Source organism: Lichenostomus cassidix, chromosome 1Aa (assembly GCF_008360975.1).
Source record: "Lichenostomus cassidix isolate B80296 chromosome 1Aa, HeHo_3.0, whole genome shotgun sequence".
Lineage (NCBI taxonomy): Eukaryota > Metazoa > Chordata > Aves > Passeriformes > Meliphagidae > Lichenostomus > Lichenostomus cassidix.
The window spans coordinates 2,674,270-2,698,250 of NC_139480.1; the positions used below are offsets into that span (position 1 = coordinate 2,674,270).

The 23,981-nt window shown below is 45.9% G+C and overlaps 1 protein-coding gene across 2 annotated transcripts in view; it reads left to right on the plus strand.

Annotated features, from left to right (window-relative positions):
• The window catches only part of PLXNA4 (plexin A4), a 415,027-nt gene that overhangs the window by 346,904 nt on the left and 44,142 nt on the right, over positions 1–23,981 (plus strand). For both annotated transcript variants that reach the window (XM_085082004.1, XM_085082012.1), the window contains exons 13-19: positions 4,357–4,508; positions 5,176–5,293; positions 10,885–11,021; positions 12,629–12,796; positions 18,631–18,724; positions 19,427–19,666; positions 20,618–20,764. In XM_085082004.1, coding sequence (XP_084938130.1) covers positions 4,357–4,508; positions 5,176–5,293; positions 10,885–11,021; positions 12,629–12,796; positions 18,631–18,724; positions 19,427–19,666; positions 20,618–20,764 — 1,056 coding nt within the window. The remainder of the gene's footprint in view (positions 1–4,356; positions 4,509–5,175; positions 5,294–10,884; positions 11,022–12,628; positions 12,797–18,630; positions 18,725–19,426; positions 19,667–20,617; positions 20,765–23,981) is intronic.

Consider the following 23,981-nt stretch of genomic DNA (forward strand, 5'->3'; position numbering starts at 1 on the left):
GGGGTCACCTTGGGTTAACACCCAAGGGTGTCAGAATTCTCAAAATAATCCCCAAACACAGTCTGCTGGTGCAACCTGAGCAACCCCAGAGCACCCGACCTGCCCAAAAAAGGCTGGTCATCAGCTTTGATGATGTCAAAGGTGTGACATCAAGCCTTGAGGAGACCTTTACCTTCTAGAGGAGCAGCTGAAGGTGAGACAAGATGCTCTGGGACATCTCAAATGGTCGGGGTGAGGGTAAATCAAAGGAGCAGCAGGACAGACCTGAGCCTTGAAAATGAGAGCTCCACCCTTTCCAGCTGCCTCCTGCCTCGAGCATTTCTCAGTCTCCTGCTCAACATGAGCAGCCTTTCAACGTGGCCAAGGCCTCATTTTGCAAATGGGAAAAGTCAGGAGGAAAATGAAACAGGGAAGATAAGGAGAAATGCAAAGGAAGAAAATTCAGCCACCACAGTGGTGGTTTAATAGGAATAATTACGTGGGTTTTTATCCTAAAAAGCAAGAAAGGCTTTTTAAAGTTGTATATGATTAAGATTCAAAAAGTGTGAGTGTTATTCACAAATCCTGAACCAATGTCTAAGCTTGAACATTTTGGGAGAGCAAAGGCTGGGCTGAATCTATTTTTCCCAGATGTTACTGAAAATAACCCTTTCCACTGAATTTTGATCCATCTCCCTATCATTCACCAGTTCTCAAAGTACTCATTCAGTTGAACTCTTGGAGTTCAGCTTATTCTGATGTTTATGGCTTATTCTGGTGTTTCCAAGGTGAAGGTCTCTACTTCACTTGGATTTATCTGAGACTGGAAATTCTGACCCCACCTGAACCACCTGAAGCTGTGAAACCAAAGCCAGACAGCCAGAAAGGACAGCTATACCTGAAAATTCAACTGTGAGGCCTTGGAAATCACTTGGAGCTGGGAGAAACATTTTAAAAATATTTTCAGGTTCTCAGACCTTGTGATAGAACTTGGTATGGGGAAGTGATCAGAAATCCAAGCAGAAATCCAATGCAGAAATCCAAAGAAATCCAAAACACAAGGACAAGACCATGCAGAGGTTCTGAAGGCCCACCCACACTTCCCTGCCACACTTTGACCCCAACCCTGCATCTCCAGCCTCTTTTTGAAGAGCAAACCCCTCATTCTCCACCCTGCAGCTCCTGTGCTTCAAATTCTGCTGGCACTTCCTCCAACAACTCCCAGAGCTCACTCAGATCACTGCAACGCTCGCTCACGAAATATTCCAGCTGTCTGCTGCAATCCTAAGTAGCTCTTGGAAGGCCTTTTTCTGAGCCATTAGCATGGAAGTAATCTCAAGTGACTGGATATATATTGCAGCTAATGGTAGGTCTGGAGCTGTGGGGTAAGAGCATCCAGAGCCTGGAGAGGAGCCAGGGCTGGATCAGTGCAGGGAAGAGGAGGAACAACACTTGTACTCACACTTGTAGGGGCACTAAAAACCCCCCAGCACAGATCTCCCCATTTCTGTACCAACTCTGGCATTTGCAGAGCCACTCAGGGAAATTAAAGGGCTTAGAGACTCACTGAGCCACAAAAACCTCCTTTAGGAGTGACAAGCAGCAGCTGATACGAGCAGACAGTGGAAAGTGGGATGCAGCTCTGGGTCTTCCAGAGGAAGATGAGGCTTCCTGGCAGCTTTTGTTTTGTTGCCTGGATTTTCCTCTCTAAAACTGACAGGTTTCCTTCCATGTTTTTCACCTGTGATAGGAACAGACTACTCTCCTGCTGTGGAAAGGAAAAAATCTTCCATGTGTTCCTGGGAGAATCCCAGGCACTCATTTGTAAGGAAATAAGTGGGATTTGAAGCTGGCCTTTACAAATTAAATATCACCCAGGGAGCCTTTCAGTGGTGCTGTGCTGTCTTCATTCTGGGAAGTTTCCTGTTGATGCTTTTTGAGTCATAGCAAATTTTTTTTTTTTAATCTCATGCTTTAGACAGATGTGGAAGGAGGCGGATCATGTTTTCACTGAGGTTTTTGTGACTTCTGTGGTGAAAATTTGGTCTCAAGCTCACCCCTAGTTCTGAAAAAAAGGGCTTTTCTAGCAAGGTGTTTCCACCACCACACCACCTTTTATTTGAGGTAAAAAAAAACAGTCATATGAGGAAAAAAATCCTCTTTTGGCTGACTATGAGATGTAGTGCCCATGTTAGTGATCTCTTTGAGTTATAAATGACAACTCTAATAAACCACAGACCTACCTTACCTGACACCCACCTTCCCACAACACATGAAAACCAACTGATGGTAAATTTAATACAGCAAAACAGGAGCAAAATATTCCTCAGGGAGCTCAGTTATTTTACAAAGCGTGTCTAGTACACAGAAATCAAAATAAAACGTGGGATTTTTAGTTTATCTTTCTTTTTTCCTTTTGAGAACATGTTAAATTGCATTTGGTGTGGTGATAAATTCCAGCATGCTGGTATCATTTAATGTGATGTTTTATCAGGAAAGGATTAACTGATATCAGCTAAATAAGTGTTTCAAAAAGGGAACTTTGCTTGAGTAGATATTCATTGATGACTTGGAATGGAAATATTTGGGAAATGCCATTTTTGGAAAACAGTTCAAGTTTTCAATGTCGAATCCAAATGAAATAATCAGTATTAGTTTCTCCTAGAATAGAAATTTCATTTTCCTTCTCATTTTTCAGGACATCTTCCTCATTTCCTGGAAAATAACTACATATCTTCCTTCCTTCCTTCCTTCCCTCCTTCCTTCCTTCCTTCCTTCCTTCCTTCCTTCCTTCCTTCCTTCCTTCCTTCCTTCCTTCCTTCCTTCCTTCCTTCCCTCCTTCCTTCCTTCCTTCCTTCCTTCCTTCCTTCCTTCCTTCCTTCCTTCCTTCCTTCCTTCCTTCCTTCCTTCCTTCCTTCCTTCCTTCCTTCCTTCTCCCTTTTCCCTTTTCCCTTTTCCCTTTTTTCTTTCCTTCCTTGAAAATCACCACAAACACCTCTTGGATCCCTGTAGAGTCAGAGAAAACACACTCATTGAGGAGCTGATTCACAACACCTAAAATTAATATTCTGAAATTAAATATCCTTAAATTAAATATCCCCTAGTGATGCCTGGCTTTCCCTCCTTTTATTAAAGATGAGCCTTCTAAAAATTCCCCTTTGGGTGGGAATTACCCCAACCCTGGTGCCAGACTCGGTGCTGGGAGGTGCTCAGGAGCAGCTCTGCTCCCACCAGTGCCTCACCTTCCCCTGCCAGCCCAACTGCTCCTCCAGGGCATCACTGCCAGCCCCAAATTCCCACTTGGCAGAGCTGTGGGTCGGTAGGAAAGGACCTGAGACAGGGAATTCCCCTCTCCTCACACAGACAGAGCCTTGCCAGCCTGGCAGATGGCAGCCGTGGCATCCTGAGAGGGCAGCAGGGAATGCCCTGTGAGGGAGGGGTTTGAACACCTTTCCAGCAGGCAAAGTGGGCATGGTGAGGAACTGGAAGGGCAGAATGGAGATAATTGAGGGCCAGCCCTGGGATTTTACTCTTGCTCCAGTGCTGAGGACACAGTTCCAGTGCTGATTCCCCCCTGGCTCTGGATAAGGGTCATGGAGAAAGACTCTGAGAAAGTCTGGTGCAGAGCCAGGCTGGGATACAAACATTCCAGCAGCTTCCAGGATGGGTGGGATGGTAATTTATCTCATGCTGGGGTTCAGAGGCTTCACAAATAATCTGTCCATGCTCCCTGCCTGCCCTTCCAACCACCCCAGCTCTCCTGTGAGGGAAGCTGGAGCTCTTTCAGGAAGAGGTGTTGCCACAGAAAGCTGATGCTGCTGTCTCAGGCACCATCCAGCTGCTCCTCACCTAACCTGACACCCTGTTCCTGCTGAGGCTTGGCCAGTTTGATTTCAGGTGGATATTTTCAGCTGAGTTTCTGATGCATGGCCATCACCTACCTGCAGAAGAGATCAAAACCTCCATGTGCTTTGGGCTAGGAATTTAGGATTTCAAGTGACTGGCTCAACCCCTTGTGTCCTTTTCCTGTTCCTTCTCCCATTTCCTTCCACTGTGTCCCTTTCCTGCCTTTCTATGGCTCATGTCTACAAACGCAGAGCTCAGAGCTCAGCTGCAGCACCAGAAATCCATGCTGCTGCCTAGAAAACATCTTCTACCCATCTCTGGATGTTTTGCAAATAGTGAAAAGGCAGTAAATGAGGCCTAGGGCAGAATTTTGCATACTCTGAATATCTGGAGTAGGTTTGTTCCCTCACTTGTTCAGCGTTTATAATTACGAGTGTCTCTAGTGATCCCCAAACATTGTCTGCTCCTTCAGCTGAGAGAATTCTGGTGCCTGCTTTGATTGTTCTCCTTTCTCTTGGCTTCCTTCCCCAGATCAACCCCGTGACTGGCCCTCGTGAGGGAGGGACCAAAGTGACCATCCGTGGGGAGAACCTGGGGCTGGAATTCCGGGACATCGCGTCCCACGTCAAAGTGGCCGGCGTGGAGTGCAAGCCGCTGGTGGAAGGGTACATCCCAGCAGAGCAGTAAGTTGGGGTGTGTGGCACACCAAAGGCCACAGCACACCTAATGACATTCCTACCTGGAGGGCTTTCCAAGGAATCCATTCCAACCTGGGAATTGAGGAACGGAAGATGCCATTCCTCACGTACAGCTCAGGATAATCCATTTATTTAGTAATCCGTTTATTACTGTATTTGGATACTGTGTTTAGGTGATCCTCATGGCAATATGCCCTGAAGTTATCCTGTTTTTAGGTGATCCTCATGGCAATATGCCCTGAAGTTATCCTGTTTTTCACCAAGCAGTCACCCCGAGGTGTTCAATCCCAATTTGGAAGGGAGCAATCCTGAAAAGCCTCTTGCTAAGTGCAGGAGTAATCATTAAACCTCAAAGCTGCCTCCACCATGCCAGGCAGGAGAACAGAGGGGTAGGCAGACCTCAGCTCAACATTTCTCTATGTATTTCAGTGACACTATGTAGATTCACACCACCTCAGCATTTGTCCCAGCCAGAAGCCACCACTTTCTTAAGAATAATTTAGTCCACACTTTAGATTCTGGATGGGACAGAAGAAGGTGGGTTAATTCAACAGTCCGTCCCCCAGGACTGTGGGCTCTTTGCTCCAACTCCATTTTACCAGCACCACCAAACTACCTCTCCAACTCTGCTCCTGCTTGATTTTTCCCCCAGGATCGTGTGTGAGATGGGGGAAGCCAAGCCCAGCCAGCATGCTGGATTTGTGGAAATCTGCGTGGCCGAGTGCAAGCCAGAGTTCATGGCCAGATCTTCACAGCTCTACTACTTCATGGTAAGTTCCTGAAAAAAGTTCTCCATGGCCCTGAACTCCTTGGTTGTGGTCCCTTTTGCCTCTGTCCATTGTCCTTTACCACATTGAGCCTCCGAGCTCTTCACTGCCATTTCGAGAGCACCAAATTGTTCATTCCATTTCCTTTCAACATCTTGTTCCCAGCAAAAATAGCCAGTCTAATTAAAGTTTTAACAATCTAATAATAGTCCAGATTATTAGTCCAGTTACAGTTCCCATGCAGCCGCGGTCCAAATTAGTACAGAAAATTCTCATTAATAGTTAAAAATGCTTTGCAGGAAAGAAAAAAAAAAGAGCTAAAAAAGGGAAAAACTTCCCTAGTATCTTATTTTTCTTGGATGTGATGCTCCTGCCGCCATCACCCCTATGGTTGGAGAGCCACCAGTGTCCTCCAGAAGAAACTTGGGTGTTGCCACTACTCCTTACTACTTCGAGATCTTCAGCAGCAGCAGTGTGCTGCTCTTGGTGGGGTTTCTTTCTCCTCACTCTTGGATTCCCCCAGGTGTTTCTTCATCCCATCCACACCAGGAGCACTGGAATCAGGACAGATCCAGCTCAGGATGAGCTGTAGGATGTGACTGGGGCTCAGGGCAATTGTTTTCGATGCTCCATGATGAAACGAGAGACACCTGCAAGCTTCAGCTTCAGTTCAAGTGCAAACACATGTTGTACACTTGACTTGGGCTTTTTTCCTCCTTTCTGATGATGTTCCCTGTCCAAGAGACCTGATTATTCCTCTAAGGCCCCTTGCTGGGGACATGCAAGCATTGTCTGGCCTTGATCTGTGCAGATCTGTGCAGGTTTGAGATGAGAGGTCCCTTTGTTCCCATCAAAAGCTCTCGACTCCTGCAAGGCAATGGGTCTCTTCTGAAATTATTCACATGCCTGAGCATTTCTTTATGGTAAAGGGAACTTGTAATGAATGCAAATGTCTTGGATTTCCCCCCTCGAGCTACAGAAATTTCTCTATTCTCTCCATTTTCCGATGCCACTCAGGTGTTGCAGTGGCAGGGGCAGAGAAACACCTTGAGAAAAAGCCCCTACCAGGCAGCCAGAAGGGCTCTTTCCAGGACATTACACTTCAACGTGTCACCTTTGCTACTCGTGGAATTACTGTCTGGTTTTGATCATCCGTGTCCATCTGTGACAGCTTTTCCCTCCGCTTGCCGCCTTCCCGGCTGCCAGGGCGCGAGCGAGAAGTCAACAGGGTTTTCTCTGCTGAATGCCTCGATACCTTTGTGCTAGACAAAAAAACCCCAAAAATACAGACACTCTCCAGCCTGCCCATCATATTCCCTCTCCTGTGTCCGGTGCTTTCACAGTGGGAGTTGTGTTTTTTTTGATTTTTCTGCCAGGAAGGCAGAGATGCTGTTGCAGGAATCTCGACGTGCCCTGGCATCCTGCAGCGGTGCGAGGCAGCTTGAAGGGAAAGAAGATGTTTGAAAACCAAGGAAGGGCATCACCTGGGAGATAAATGTCGCTTCCTGACTCATAGCAAATCTTCTGGAAAATTGCTTTTCGAAAGGTTTGAAGGAAAACTTGGTCAAAGTTGGCCAGTAGGCTCAGCCTTCTGTCCTGCAAGAATTGGAAGAGATGATGGTTTGGACTCGAAGGAGTATTTAATTTCAGTGTTTTAAGAAAGAGGTGGCTTGGTTTAGAGTTGCCAGAACAGTTCTTCTCCACCTTTCTAACCAGAACTTATAAATTCAAATAGCTGCTCGTTTGTTTTAAACTCATCTGTGATCAAAAACTGCAAATTGCATTAGAAAGTACAATAAGCCGAGAGGGGAAACAAAGCTGAAATGAAATTTATGATGATCTAAATGAAATTTTTTTTTTTTACAGTTACTCATTTTCTTGTGGTGATTATTGCCCCAGTCTTTAAATGAAAAAAGTATTACCTTCACTTCTCAATTCAGGTGCTGAAGAAAGTTTATTTTTATTCTGGCTTTAGATGAAAATATTGTGTTTCAATGCAGGTGCTGTGGGCTACTCTACATTTCTTCTGGGTCTGCTCCTAAAATCCTTGTCCTAGAAGAGAATTTCCTATCCATCCCTTTCATTTTTCCCCTCTTGCTGCTACAGTTGAACATCTAGAAAGAAAACTCAGGTGCACAAACTCTGTGTGAGTCACATCTTACTCTTCCCCTGTTCCCAGAAGGAATGAAATGGGAACCAAGGTCATGACATAGGGTCAGTTTAGACCCAGCTCTGATGGTTGTTCTCTGTGGAAAATCTCTGTGCAGGAAATGTGGGTGGAAATAAAGGGCTGGGGAGCTGAGGAAAGTTGGCAAAATCCTAGAAAGATGCAGCAAATTCCCTGTCCTCTTTCCCTCATTGTCACTCTCCAGCCTATCACCGATCCACAAGACCCTCTTTGCATTTTCCACCACCTTCCACCAGCAAGGAAATGCTGAATAATCTGGAGTTTTGCTGTGAACAGGCTGTGCAATATTTATGAAGGCCACTGTGAATAATTAATGGTTGATCACAACTTTGAAAGCTGAGCCACAAACCCATTTGTAAGATTGGCATGAGACACAGCAAGGCTTTGCCAAGGAGGGCTCCTGGTGTAGTTGAGGATCCTCAAAAGGCCATGGTTGCTTTATCTACCTCAAGGAAAGGGCAAGGAACCCATCCAGGGCTGGGGAAAAGGTCTTTGAGGTCATTAACTCAAATGTTTTTTTTATGATTTGTGAATCAGACACTGCTGCAGTGCTGTTGGGTAGGTTTTGGGCACCAAGTTGGCCATTCTCAACCCATTTTCTCCCAGGTGGGAGGTGACCTTCCAGCATCAGCCACCATGGGCAGCAAGAGTTTGCACTGGTAGGGGTGTCCATCAAAAAGAGAGTTGCCATCAGAGCTTGAGGTAGTACCCAAAATACAAAGGAGAGGTACTGAAGTGCATCTTCTGCATTTCCGTACTCTTCCTGCTTTTTTTTTATCACATTAAAAGAGAATGTAGAGAATATTCCCAGAAAATTGCACTCTAGTCTTGGGGCAGGGTGGCTGGAAATCTGCCCAATGGAAAAGGACCTGGGGGTGATGGTCAACAGAGGCTGAACATGAGGCCAGGTGTGTCCAGGTGGGCAAGAAGCCAACAGCACCTGGATTGTGTCAGGAATGGTGTGGCCAGCAGGACCAGGGCAGTGCCATCCCCCTGTGCTGGGCACTTCTGAGGCCCCACCTCATATCCTGGATTCACTTTTGGGCTCCTCAGAGAAGGGAATGGAACTGGGAAGGGACTGGAGCACCAGGAGCAGCTGAGGGAGCTGGGAAAGAGCTCAGCCTGGAGCAAAGGGGATCAGGGGGACCTTGAGGCTCTGCACAGCTGCTGCCAGGAGGGGACAGCCAGGGGGTCAGGCTGTGCTCCAGGGAACAGGGACAGCAGGAGAGGGAACAGCCTCAGGCTGGGCCAGGGGGAGGTCAGGCTGGATATTGGGAAAATGTCTTGATGGAAATGTTGTCAAGCACTGGCAAAGGCTGCCCGGGGCAGTGGTGGAATCATTGTCCCTGGAAGTGTTCAGGGTGCTTAGAGAGGTGTTTTAGTTGTGGCCTTGGCAGTGCTGGATTAATGCTTGGACTTGCTGATCTTAGGGATCTTTTCCAACCTAAAAAAATTCCATGATTCTAAGTGTAAAACCATCTTCCAAAGCATCATGGTGAAAACCAGTCAGGTTTAAACACACAAGTGCCCAGCTCTGACAACACACCCTTCTACAGAGCTGTAGGTCTGATTTTCATGTTCTGCCCTTCCTCCAAGAGCTGCATTTTGAATAGGAGCAAAATGGAAAAATGGAAATCTTGCCGCTGTTTTTCAAAATTATTAAACCAGAGGGGCCCAGGAACAGAGGTGGCTCTGTGTGTGTGAGAGTGGGAGCTGTGGTGTGTGTCAGGTGGTTTTATAAACATGGATTAATGGTCTCCAAAGCTCAATAAGGTGACTGCGTGATGTACCTGCTCGTTCAGAGGAGCTGAGAGCTTCAAGCACTTGTGTCATCATTCTTAAAGAGAGGGGGAAAGAAATAATCTTCATTTAAATGCATATAGTAGCTTTTCACTTGGGACTGAATGGAAAGTTTTTCTATTAAAATGCAAATGAAAGAATAAACTGTAACTCCAAATTTCTCCCTGCATATTGATGTCTCCTCTCTGCATTGTGGTAACAGGGTGATCTGTGCCTTCAGAGTGCGAGTATTTTATCTTGATTTGGAGAAGAAGGGAGGGTAGCAGGGTAAGAAAAAGAGTTTTGAGATTTGGGGCCTCTAAAGGAATTGTGGCCCTTTTTGATATATTAACACAGCGCTGTGCTAGGCTTGGAAAAGAGGCTCAGAAAATCAGCAGGAAAAGGGAAAAGGTGTTCAAGTGGGCAGTGCTGCCTTTGTGGCTGTGGGATTTCAGAGGACACCTCGACAGCAGCACCACCACCATGTGTCTGTGCAGGATGAGGCTCTTTCAGCATCCAAGTCTGATGAGAAGAGAAAGATTCAGGGTCATGTGGGGGCATTTTGCACCAGGGCAGGAGGAACATCAGGAGGAATTTCTTCATGGAAAAGGTTGTTGAACATCGGAATTGCAGCAGGAGGTGGTGGAGTTCCCACCCCTGGAGGTGTTCAAAGAACAACTGGATGTGCTCTGTCCTGGTTGGCAAGGTGGGGATTGGTCACAGGTTGGACTCGATGATCTTGGAGGTCTTTTCCAACCTCAGTGATTCTGGGATCCTGTGTGGGAGAAGCAAGAATGAACTCAGATGTTCTGCTGAGCCACAGCTCTCCTCCATCCAATGGGGGAATGGCTTCCCAGTGCCAGAGGGCAGGGTTAGATGGGATATTGGGCAGGAATTCTTCCCTGTGAGGTGGTGAGGCCCTGGCACAGGGTGCCCAGAGAAGCTGTGGCTGCCCCTGGATCCCTGGAATGTCCAAGGCCAGGTTGGACAGGGCTTGGAGCAACCTGGGACAGTGGAAGGTGTCCCTGCCATGGCAGGGGTGGGATGGGATGATCTTTAAGGCCCTTCCAACCCGAACCATTCTGAGATTCTGAGAATCAATAAGGTCAACTGACGTTTTCAAGACCAAACAAATTTCATCATTTGTGAGTTCCACAGTTTGGAGGTGGAGATTCCCCATTAAGAGCCAATCAAACCAGTTCAAGACCCGAGTTATCTGCAGAGCTGGTGTTGTACAACAGCAAAAAGATTCCTGAGCTGTGCCAAACAAGCCATGGAGATGGGAGATTGTGACTCCAGGTGCTCCAGGCATGGAACTCTCCTCGTAGGAGTATTTCTCAGTGGGTACAAGGGCAGCTCTCTGATTTTGGAGGAGTGAGAACAGACTGAGGTTGGGTCTGAACTCATCTCACCAAACTTGTCATTCAAGCAAAGTGTCTCTGACAAGCCTGGTGTCACCCCAGGTTCCTTTATCAGCCAGAAGACATTGGCCACCTTCAGAAGTCCTGTATTAGGTACATTATTAACCCCTGGGGGTGCCTCCCTCTCTCCACCACTAAACAGGAGAGGGAAGGTCCCTCCCTCTGCTCCTCTGCTGTGTTTCCAACCCCACCCTTTGCCTCCACAGACTCTGACCCTCTCTGACCTGAAGCCCAAGCGAGGACCAGTGTCGGGTGGCACCCAGGTGACAATCACAGGCAACAACCTCAACGCCGGCAGCAATGTCATCGTGACCTTTGGGCGACAACCCTGCCTCTTCTACAGGTACAGATGAGTCCTTCCTGCTGCTCATGCCTCAAAGATGTCAATAATTAAAGTCAAGAGTCTCCTGCAGCACTGTCACCCTGTGCCTCAAGCGCCTCCTTTTCCGCAGCCATATCTATGCAGCAATGGGACTTGAGCATTCTGCACCATGCACAGCCTTGCTGGGCATGTTTTGGGGAGAGAGAATAGGATTTATTTCATTGTTTTGACTGGTATTTGATGTGCTTTTTCCCGTGGCCTCTTGTCAAATTTCAGTACAATTCTCCACGGTCCTGCGCTCTGCTACTTGCTCTGGGAGTGCGTCGTTTAAAAGATTCATTTTCATGTCCCTGCTTTAGTAGAGGTGACAAAGAAAATCTGACAACATCAGTTCTAAGTACTAAACCACCTCCCTTTTATCCCAGAACAGTCCTGTAGCGCTAAGAAATGGATGATTTGCAACATTTTAGCTCCGGGTTGGCTCCTGTTCAATTGCGCTTCAGAGAGGCTTAATGTCAGTGTTACCTGCTGGATGTTCCCTGATCCCTGTGAGAATGAGCCTGAATCCCATTCCCAGGGGCTCCTGCAGCTCAAAACTACCCAGGGAAACACATTTTGCTGCCAGTATTGATGGGGGCTGAAGATGAAGTTGGCACATTTCTCCCAAATATGGAGAAATTCACAGCTGGCTCATCCACAGGGGACCTGGGACCACTGCCCTGGGGCAATGCCCTTCCCTCTCCTGGCTGTGGGGATCCTTTTTTAGCTGCCTGTCATGACTCTGGAGTGATCCAGCATCCAAAATTCAGCAGGGTGAAGTCACAGCTTGTGATTTGATGTGCCAAGTGGGAGCCACAGCTGCTTGGAGATGCTCACTGGAGAGACTGGGGGGGTTTTAGGAGGGATTGAGCATTGTCTTTTGGGGGAATTTAGAGGGCATCTGGGGGTGCAGTCAGTGAAGGTGACTTACACCCCCATTTTAGGGTTATAAAATGTGGCTGCATCACAAATTATGGATCTGGAGGGGCTGAGGGTGTTCGATGCTTGGATTTTTGACTCATTTTGAAAGGAATGCAGACCTGGAGCTGGTTTTGAGCCCTGCCAAAAAGGAGAGGTTTATGCAGAATCCTCTTTAAATACAATCATAAAATGCTTCCCACTGTATTAGCACTTCCAAAGGTCCCAGGCATGCTGCAAACTTCACTTAAACAAGGCTTACAGTCCTAATGCAAAATAAACTTTATGATCCCAGACTGCAAAGCTGAGGTGCAAACACCCCTTTTATGAGCTGCTGCTGCACATGTCTGCAGGCAGGAAGGAAACATCCATCAAATATTTAATCACAGAGAAATACTTCTGCAGAGAGGCCTGGTTTGGATTGCCCTTGGGGTTCAGATTTTACTCTCAGACCTGAGAGATGAGGCTCCTTGTGGTTTTATTTAAACCAGTGAAAAGGCAATGCCACTTCCTCAGTCACTGCTATGGGAACATAAAAGGTTCATGCTCAGTTTCACCACTTCAGTGCATAGGTTTAGATCACAGGACACAAGAATAAATCATTGGGCTCTTTTTGGCACCATTTTGCTGCCGGTAGCACCTGGTTCACATCTGCTTTCTCCTCCTCCCAGGAGATCCACCAAGCACATTGTCTGTAACACCACAGCCTCCTATGAAGGCTTTGAGAAGGTGAAGGTGTCTGTGAGAGTGGACAAGGCCAAAATCCATCAGGAATTGCACTATGAATATGTAGAGGATCCCACCATCCTGAGGATCGAGCCTGAGTGGAGCATCTTCAGGTGAGCATCCCATGGGAATCCTCTCCCAAAATTTCCTAATGCAGCCCTGCTGTGATAACTCTGGTCCTTGGTGCAGAAAACTGTTTTCCAAACATTGTGTCCACCAGGAATTCGTGCAGAGATACTTCCTAGAGCCAAATGGATCCCGTGGGGTGGATTAGAATGAAACAACACTGAATGATCAATGTTTATATAAAAATTTAAATATATATGTATATATATATATGTATGTATGTATGTATGGGTTTATTATAGAACCATTTGGTTGCAGAGGAAAGCAGGTATGTAGCCATTTTGGTTGTTATTATCTACAGTAATATGAAAATATAAAAGCCTAAAATTATCACTTAAGAAAATGCATAAGAAAGAGAAGGAAAGGATAAGAGTAGAAAGATCTCACCACATGCAGTCTTTGCAACAAGACTTGGTTGCTGCAGTTTTGATGTCTGTTGGTTGAAGTGATGGTCACAGATTAGACTCATCAGATGATAAAAAAATCCCCAGAACACAGCCCTGTCTCTCAGGTTCAGGTGGGAATGCCCAGGTACCTCCCCTGGGGTTGGGAGTTTCCCACTGGATGATGGAGTGTTATGGATCAGGAGTTTTTGACACCTTCTAAAACAGCACAGGTGCCTCTCACACCAGCCCAGCTGAGCCCATTGTGTCCCATCAGAGAGTGAACACCTTCAGGCTCTGTGGGAATGTCCCAGCACTGCCCTGGCAGGGAAATTATCACAGCTGAGTTCACTTGATAAGGACAGAGAGACAAAGTTCCCAGGGTTATCCTCTTTCCTATCTCATCCAACACCATCTGCAGCCTGAGCTGGGCTGTGCTCACCTGGGCAGGTGCTTTGTGCATCAGCAGCTTCCCTGGAATGTTTGAGCCACCAGCATCCCAGTGTCTCTTCCAGTATGACATTCTTCTCCCTAGACCTGTGAGAACTGGACAGAAGCATCCCTTTTATTTCATCCCAAGTTCCCTCCACACTCCAAATTCCATTATTAGGTGTATTTGGGGAGGGCTGCCTTTGGTGGTTGCAGATGAGCAGCTGCTTCTCTGCAGTTTGCCACAGTGGGCAAAAGCCCTGAGATGATTTTAGCAATGTTTAAGCCATGAACCATTTCAGTGTTTCTGCAACTCCTACATTTCTCACAGCCTTTGTGGACTTGATGCCTCAGGACTAAGCACTGCCTGCTTGGCCATGGTGCCTGAAAGCCCCAGAGCTCTGTCCTGAGATGAAACACAATGGGATCCCTGCTCCCTGAACTACCCAAGAGACTTTCTCCTCATTAGGGATCCCTTTTTCTCTTCACCCCTTGATGCTGCTCTGCTGAATTCACAGGGTTCACACCAAGCTGCCTGAGAGCAGCATTTGCCCTGGTTGTGGAATGCATCAAAGTGATGCCCAAACTCTCAGAAACCTGCAGAAATGGCCCCGGGAAGGGAGAAACTGGTCATTAAATGCACTGGTATTTCCTTGAAAAAATACAAAATAAGGAATCTTAGTCTCCCCTCATTCATCCACGGCAGCTCTCTGCTTCCCTGTCAAACTGGACGGATTGGAGTCTCTGGGGATTAGGAGTGGGGCTTGTAAATCCCCCCAGTTCAGCTCCCATCCCAAAGATGTATTCACAAATCAATTAGTGACTTTAACTACCATGAGGGAATTTACTGATTTAGCCAGAGTGAGTCTTTGCACACTGGGCTTGAAGCTTTAGTGTCGAGATTTTCCATTTGGGGCTTTTCTTTTCACTCAGAGTCCAGGTTATCAGTGAAAGGAGAAATCACTTTATTCCCTCATAAAGTGAGTTCAGTGCCGCTTAAAAGGTGCAAGACTGACAGCCTAGGAGAGTGAATTCCCAAATATCCCAGGAAAGCTGCAGCACAGGGACCTTCCTGTCTGGCCTCAGGTCTGGCTGGGAGGTGAAGAGTTCTCCAGAGCCTTTTTGCTCCTTGGTTTCTCTGCTGAAGCTTCCAGAGGTGAAGAAGCAGCCAAGGAGATGCTGCAGATGTTTTGGCAAAGTTTTTCCCAGCTTGGAGGTGCAGGGAGTCTGTGTCCCATGGCTTGATGGATGAATCTCCCCTCCCAGCTCCCAGAATAATGGGAATTAAGGTGAGGTGCTCACCAGCTTGTCTCTGTGTTAGGATGGATGGCTGGGATTCCAGCTGTCTCATCACTCATGGAATCATGAAGGTTGGAAAAGACCTCTAAGCTCACTGAGTCCAATAGTTACCCCAGCGCTGCCATGTCCACCCCTAAAATGTGTCCCCAAGTGAAACACCCAAACCCCTTTTGAACATTTCAAGGGATGGAGCACTTTTGGGTACAACTTCTCCCCTTTGCTTCCTTCACGTGAAATCAGAAATCATCACCTTGAGCATTAACAGACTCCTCATTTTAACCAGACCTACCCAATTTCATCCTTTTTCTGATGCCCTTTCAAGGCATTCCAAAGGAGCACAACCTTGGAGAGAGAAGATGGAATATCCAGGATTACCACAGGGGTTCAGGGTTCCTATAACTGTGGGGCTGAGCTGTTCCCAGGCATAGCTGATTGCTACCAAACCAGCTTTACAAACCAGTGAATGAATGAAAACTTAAAACCTTTCCAAGGGTTCCATTTTTCAAGACAATAAAGAAAAGATTACTGCTAATTTACTTCCATAGCCAAAAAAAAGAGAGTCACGCTGAGCTGGCAAGTAAATAAAATTTTATGAGGCTCCATTAATATTTTTGATCTGGGATTGATTTATGTCCAGCAATTACCTGAGTCTGAAGGCAGAAAATGGCAATAAGGAGTTAAATTCAGAGAGCTGTTGGCACCTCTGTTATTTTGCTGGGCAGCAGCAGGTCTGCAGGCTCTGCTCCCACCTGACTGAGCATCCAGCTGCAGGCAAAAATGCCAATGGCTGGTGATTTTCAAGGCAAGGAACAGTTTTATTTACTTTATTTTCAAGCCAGAGAGGGTTTGGAGGTGATTTTATGTCTTCAGCAAACAAAACTGCTTTTGCTTTTGTCCTTTTTTCTTTCCCTCTCTCTGAGCAGGTGCTGTGGCTGTGTTTAATACCTGTGGTCTGAGCCTGCAAGTTCAGATTCCAAATCAAACACAGGATTTTTAACATGTGGGTTTAAAACTGTGTGCACAGCCTTGGTTGATTAAATAAAAGGATTTTTGTTTATATAGACACACTCACATACCTGTAGGTGTGCTCACACATTGGATATGTCTGGAAGATGAAAAATTTACAACGGAGTAAAGATACAAAATCCCTTCTAGTTTGAATCAGCAGAGATTAATTTTCTTAGTGATTATATTATTATTAAATTATATAATACTAGCATTAAAAACATTAATTTTAAAATTATTATAAAGGCCAAAATCCAGAACAGTAGAGAAAGAACAAATATTTCTGATTCTTGGTGAATGAGCTCTCCCTGGATGATGATGTCAGGAACACTTATAGCTGAATTTTGGGAAGAAGGTATTTTTTTCCTGTGAGGCAGGAAAGGGAAGGTCTCTTGTAAGCAGATGTGTGACTTCAGAAGGATCCCCTGTGCATTCAAGAAAACTCATCCAAGCAGATCTTATGCAAACAGCAAAATGTGGGTTTGCCCCATAAAACTTCCCCTTAGAAATTTCCCATCACAGTTGATTTCAGAGGGAAAAAATTTGAGATATTCTACAAAACTCAAGGCCAAATATTGCCCTAACCATGGACTAGTCCAGTCCTTGAATGAAAGACCATGAGGAGCCTCCCAGAGAAGTGTCCCAGGAGTATCTGCTAAAGATGGGATTGTGCCAATTCTCTTTGGATAAACCAAAACTGTTTGGTTCATCAGTGTGGGTGCAGCTGGAGAGGGTGGAGCACAGGTCACCCAAACCTGACAGCTATTCTTGCTATTTTGCATTCATCCCTGCCTCCCCAGCTGATTAATAATGGAAGATAAATGAGGAACGCTGAAAACAAAGGTCAGAAATGGGGGAGATTTGTTGCCTTCTTCCTCATGGAGTGTTTATTCTCAGGTGTTTTCTCATGTATAATGCACATGCTTCACCTTTCCTGTATGTGCAGATTTACCTGGAGGCAGGAAAGAGAATTCTGAGCTTTCTTTTCACAATCCCATCGATTTCCACATGGCCTCCCATTCCCAGCAGGAAATAAATTGCATCCTGGACAGTTTCTAAAGGGAGTTATAGAGGCAGGTGCTGAGACTGCTGAGAGCACTCCTCACCCCAGGAAACCCTCAGAGATGGGGCTGTCTGCTGATGACATTTCCTCATCCTGCCCTAGCTCTGTGAGCCCTAACAGGTTTCATTTTTTTTTTGGATAAGTCTTCTCCCGTCAGCCCTGGATCACTTTGCCCCACCTTGTGCTGCAGCAGCAGAGCTCACCCTGGTAGATCAGAGCTGCTTTAATTTGGGATGGCCAAAGCTGCCAGTGGTGAGCTCTTCTCTTCAATGTGGGGTTCAGAGCCAGCCCTGATGAAGCCTGGCAATGGTCCTGTGCAGTTTCCTTCCTCATTCCCAGAAGTCCCACAATCAGCATCGCTGGCTGCAGCTGGAAGAGGCTGGGAAAGGAGAGAAGGGTATGTTTGAGAGCTGTTTCCTTGTGGTGACAGTGACTGCAGGTAGTGAGGACAGCTCCAGCTCCCCATAAAAGTGAGAGAATCCACTAGATACTCAGGGTTTGTGGCTTGCAGGAGCTGGCTTTCTCAGGAAATTGGTCTTTGAGCAGGGGGACAGAGAGATTGGGAATCTGTTCACATTGGATCCACTACAGGTGGCAGAGCTCATCTGCCTGGGCCACCCCATGGAAACCACAGTGCCTTAAGTACACCAAAGCTGAAGACTTTGGCTTGGTTTCTCCTCATTGCTGCAGGACTGAGCTCCCTTTGGTGGCACCAAAGAGTTCACTGAGGTGTTGTTATTGTATTCAGGGTAAGGTTTGGTAGCAGGTGGTAACAGTTTGAAAACAAAGAAGTGGGAGATCACAAGTCAGGATTAAAATTTGATAGGAAAATTTAAAAAAATGTAATAATACAAGGAAAAGCACTGAAAAAGTCCAACACAACCTGACACCCTGTTAGGGTGGTGGTAGCAGTCCAGGTGAAGTAGTTAGGTTGAAGCAGTGATCCTGGGGAAGGTCTGGTCTCCAGCTGAAGGTCCAGTGGTAGCTCTTGTCCTCTAGGAACTCAGCAGACAGGGCTGACTTGGGGAGTTCAAAGCCAGGTTATATCCAGGTGGGAATGCTTGGCTCCTCCCTCTTGGATGGAGCATCTCACAATAGATGAGATAAATCCATGAGTCATGTGGTGGCTTCTTGATTGCTCATTAACTGTTATCAGGGGTCAGTCATAGCAGGAGATAACAGCTAATGCCCCACAGCTGGTGGTAATAGAATACTAAATACATCTATATTGTAACCTAGGGCACAGGTTTGATATGGGGCTGTAAACCTCAACCAGGGTAGCCCTGAATCCTCAAGAGCTGCTTCCATGGGACATCAGGAATTAAAATGTTAAATCCCATGTTAAATCTCCACTGTTTTTCTCATCACCAAAGTTTGTGATTGCTGAGCCTTGACGAAGAAAACCACCCAGAGGCTGCTTGATGTGGCTGCTCTAGCAAGCATTTGTCTTTACTTATTTCTCCCCTTATGAATGAATGAAAAATTATTTGTTTTGTTCTTCCTTCCTTCCCTATGGGACTGTGAGACGTGGTCAGATATTTTGCAAGCAACATTTAGGAACACAGACCACCTATTGCTGGTGTGATGGGTTCTGACATCTATGAACTGGGTCCATGCTTTAATTCCATTTCTTATTCTCCAGTGGCAACACTCCCATTGCCGTGTGGGGAACTCACCTGGACCTCATCCAAAACCCTCAGATCCGGGCAAAGCACGGCGGGAAGGAGCATGTCAACGTGAGTATGAGTGCAGAGCTGGGGAGGGAACATGCCATGCTGGGGACAGGGGCTGGCTGGCAGCTCTGGAGCTTGAAATCTCCTGTTGCATCCCAAAAAGAGGGTGTGACTTGTTTCCAGAAACATTATCTCGTTCCTGAAGGACACAAAAAAATAAAAAGGTTTTTGGCAGGGCTGGAACAAAACTTCAGGGTCTGCTGAGACCTACAGCTTTGTCTTTGACTCTGCAGCTTGCTGGGACTCCTATCAGGTAACCTGATATCCAGAATGGAATCCTGAGCACAACTGAGAATGCACTGCACGATGCTTTTGGAGAAACACCCAGAGTGTGAGATCCAATTGCTGGGTGGTAGCGAGGCTTTGACTAATCTGTGCTGTGAAAAAAATAAGGCAAGAAACTTCTATTTCCAGAAGGAAATCAAGTCAGGGAAAGATCCTTACACTGTCAACTCCAGAGGTACAGAACAGCAGAGATGACCTGCCAGGCTCCATATTCCCATAAACATTCCTTGTGTTGGGTCTCTTTCCCCAGAACTGTGAGGTGAACAGCACAGAGATGACCTGCCAGGCTCCATATTTCCATTAAAATTTGTTTTATTTGGTCTCTTTCCCCAGAACTGTGAGGTGCAGAACAGCACAGAGATGACCTGCCAGGCTCCATATTTCCATTAAAATTTTGTTTTATTTGGTCTCTTTCCCCAGAACTGCGAGGTTCAGAACAGCACAGAGATGACCTGCCAGGCCCCAGCACTGGCTGTGGACCCCAATCACCAGTCTGAGCTCGCCGAGCGCCCGGAGGAGTTTGGCTTCATCCTTGACAACGTGCAGTCCCTGCTGATCCTCAACAAAACCAACTTCACCTACTACCCCAACCCAATCTTCGAGGTTTTCAATCCCTCGGGGATCCTGGAGTTGAAGCCAGGAAGTCCCATCATCTTGAAGGTGAGAAGGGGACCAAGGACTGGATGAGGAAGGACAAATTCTGTCCCTCTGTGTCTGCCAGCACCCTCATAAATCATCCTGATTGCATCCCAGAACTTTCCTCCATTCCTTGCCCCATATGGAACCATATTAGAGTCACTAACAGCAAACACCAAGCACTGCCCATACCCATAACTAAAAAATATAAACTCCTGATGCAGATTCCTGTGTGCAGCCTAAATTTGTACCCAATGCTGCTGACCAGAGAACTTTTTCTACTCTTGCAATGGGGCTGACAGTTAAATATCCATCTCTGTTTCCTTTCTTGCATGTTCAAGACCTTCCCCTCACCCCTGTTTAAACCCAAACCAGTTCTTTGCCATTTCTGTAAACTGCACAGCAATACAGAGAAGGAATTTTATGATGGAGCATTTCTGTATCAGTATTTTTACATGGTGGATATTCAAAGAAATGATGGTGCCTGAAGAATAGTTTTTGGAAAAGGGTATGACTTACTTGCCTGACTGTGTTTAGTGAGGGCTTTACTGTGCAGGACTGAGATGGAACATTTCTCATTCAGTTCCAGAGAGGGAGGAGTAGGACAGGCTGTTGTGGCTGATTTGAGTCTGCAGCCACTCATGCTGTTCTCTGCATGACTTTCTAAATTGGCTTTTCCTCTCTGTGTTAGCAAATGGTGAGCTACAAATGTCATAATAGAATCATGTTTAGGTTGGAAGGGACCTTAAAGACCATCTCATTCCAACCCCCTGCCAGGGGCAGGGACACCTTCCATTAGCCAAGGTTGCTCCAAGCCCCATCCATCCAACCTGGAAGAGTGTCAGGGATCAGCCATTCACACCTACCAAATGCAAAATCAACACTTGTATCCCAGCAATCAACCAGAGGGGAAAAGAAAACTCTCTCCTGATATTTATTTGGTTATTTTGGGGTGTGATATTCCTCTCTGTGCAGGGCAAGAATCTGATCCCACCGGTGGCAGGAGGGAATGCCAAACTGAACTACACCGTTCTGGTTGGTGAGAAACCCTGTGCAGTGACAGTGTCAGACGTGCAGCTCCTCTGTGAGTCCCCAAACCTCATTGGAAGGCACAAGGTGATGGTAAGTGGGACCTGGGTGGCTCCCTGGGTGGCTTGGGAGGGCACAGCAGTACTGAGCAGCTGGCAGAGAGCTCCAAGGGGTTTGCATCACCATTTGCCTTCCCAGGAACTTCAGGGCCCCTTTTTGGTATAATATCCTCATCAAGGGAGAACTAGGACAGTGGAAAAGTGACCTGGAGATCTTTGTGGACAGTGACAAACCTTTCATGATCCAACACCAGTAGGAGAGTTGGCCTCTCCTCTGTTTTTGTATGTACAGTATGATGCTCATGTGAAATCATATATGTAACATGTTCCTACATGACATTGTTAAATTCAGCACAGTCCCCATCACTTACTGACATGCTGGTGACTCAAATTTGCCTTTATGTAGTAGGGAAAAAAAAATGCAGGATGTGGACAATAGTGTGACTGGACTTTGAGGTTTTGCCATCTATAAAATTTAGTGTGCTCCTCCATATCCTTCCTGGAACCTGTGAAGAATGGACCTGATTGCATCAGAGGGAGCTTCTCCTCCTCTCAGCGTTTATTTATTTACTCCTTTTTTTACTTTCCTCTCAATAATTTGAATTCCTTGATGCTGTTGCTTGATAAACAGCATATCAGCAAACACCCTGCAGTTGTAGCAAGCTGTGGGTGGGAACAACAAAAGCTGACAACTGACATCAATGTTTCTCACTCCTTGTGAACAACTTTTTTTTTCCCAGCTCTCTCTCATCTCCCCCCTACCCCAAAGCTATATCTGTCACATATTTATCTATTTATTTGAGTGCAATGAGACTCAGAGAAGTTGATGGAGACACACACTGCTCTTTAAAAAGATTTTTCTGGGAACTTTCAGGAAGCAGAGTTTGTGATGACCATTTTGGGTCTTGTTTGTGGCTGCTGCTGGGATCCCTTGTAGTGGCTACTTAACTTCTCTGTGCCAGACTTTGTCATCTGGAAAATAGAGGTAATAATCCTTTCCAGCCATGCAAATACACCGTGACTCTCGATTCATTGCAAAGCACATTAAGACACTCCAAGAGGAGCAATAATGAAGTGAGAGATTTTCTCTGTGTGAAAACCGAAGCTTTTGAGCACGCCAATAAATGTTCCCTGTCATTTTCATGGATATAATTAAACATATGGTTAGTCAGAGACTGACAAAGCCAATTCTGAGGAGAGAAAATGCAAAGCCAGGTGAGCAATAATCAACCCCTGGGGATCCAAAACGATGGACATCAGGCCAGGTTGTACTAATTGGGAAAACTCCGCTGCTCCTGCAGCTTGGAACAGCTTAAGTGAAGCCAAAGATTAAAAAACAATTCCTTTTTGAGGATGCTGGTCAAACGAGGGATACTGCTGGGAAACTGGGAAGGTGATGGAGCTGCTCAAGGATGGACTTTGCATCAGGAACCAGGGCTGGAAAATATCTCCTCCAGCGTGGCACAGCATCTCTGCTGCTCAGGCTGGGACAAAATGCATCCCCACGTTTCACACAAACACCTCTTTGATGGCCAGGATAATTGACAGGTAGTTCATCCTCCTCCTGATTCTGCCAGATTTGCTGTGTGACCTTGAGGAAATTGTTGAACAAACCTTTTCTTGCAAAGTGAGGTGGCCACGATCTGAGAGGGGGTCATGGGAGTGAATCAACCATCGCAACAGAGATTATTTCTAAGGGAAGGAGAAGTGGAAATGACACACATTGATGTCAACATGCTTTTGATCTGGTTCAGCTGTCTTTTACACAATGACAGAGTTAAGTATTTGAAAAAAAAAAAGCAAAGAAATGAAAGGCCTGGGCAATGGTTAGAAAGAAGATTGACTAAAACTCAGAGGCAAAGTTTTTTCCAAGGAAAAGAAAGGGATGTGAGGAAGATCCATGAGTGGCTATGCCAGAGAAGGTCTGCAGGGAAGATGTGGAACACATTTGAAGGGTTGCTGGTATCTGATGCAGTCTGGAAAGTCACATCAGACTCTGCATAACAAATGGAGAGATGGTCAAACGGAGCAGCTGAAGTTCAGGGTGTGATTCATCTCATCCCAAGAGATAATTTCATTTGGCCAAGACAAACTTGCACCATAAAAGACATTTCTTCAGAACTCCTGAACTCCTACATGTGGCCACTAAGACTGTGTTGGAGAAAACTGGGCTCTGACATAGAGCCCATTTAGAATATTTAGTGTAATTTAGAACAAATTCGTGATCAATAGTCTCAACAAGTGACCAAATTGTTGTTTAGTAATATGGTGAGTCCGTATTTATTCTTCTGGGAGGTAAAAATAGCTTCCTCCAGAACGACTTGGTGGCCCAAGAAATAAAGTAGGGATATATCTACATATTTTCTTATGTTTCTTTTAAATTTTCACAATAACACTGAAGCCTCGTAGACTTCCTTCTTCAAGAGACAGATTCCCTCAGATCACGGCAGTTTCACTTGTGGATTGTGAGACCTTCCCAGTGATGAAACCACCTTTAAAGGGGAACACACTGGGCCTGACTTTGAACACCTGCCTTTTGGAGCTTAGATCCCCTTATTAATGGAGAGAAATGGGAACTTCCGCAGAACAAAACGTCTCATCCCAATGTCAGAGGTGTCAGAAGCAGCTCACATAAATCACATCCTGAAAGTGTTTTTTCTCTTTGTTGACTCTGGAATCATGCTGCAGTGTCTAGCTTGGATGTTCATGTGGAATATTTGGTAAGAGAAATCCCACCCATGGAGACAAGATGTTCTTCCAGCTTTGATGATGGACCTGCACTGGGATTTGGGATCGGCTTGTTTGAATATAGTCTGATATTCCTTGAATGGAGTCACCTGACTGAGGGCTTGGAGAAGGAGAAAATAAAACAGAATGAATCTATTTATTGATCCATTGACAGGAAGGAAAGTGTGTGAGTTGCTGAGCAAATTCTCCTGGGAGGATTTGGGGCAGTGGCCTTGGGCAAAGGGGAACAACTTCCAGTGCATGGATTAGGATGTGAGTTTGGCAGTTTTTTGGTTCCGTTGAGCAAGCCACATTCCAACACCAAACCTCAAAATTTATAAGTGAGTTAGACCTTGTATTTTGAAATAGGTGGGAAACGTTTTTATTACTGCATATCCAGCTGAGGATCTGAGGTTCCTTGGGCACTGAAAATGCTCTACAAGCCATCAGTGTCGTGGTACCAAATGGTCATCTTGAAAATGTGTTACCTGATCAGAAGAGTTTAGGATTGGTTTTGTTTTTCA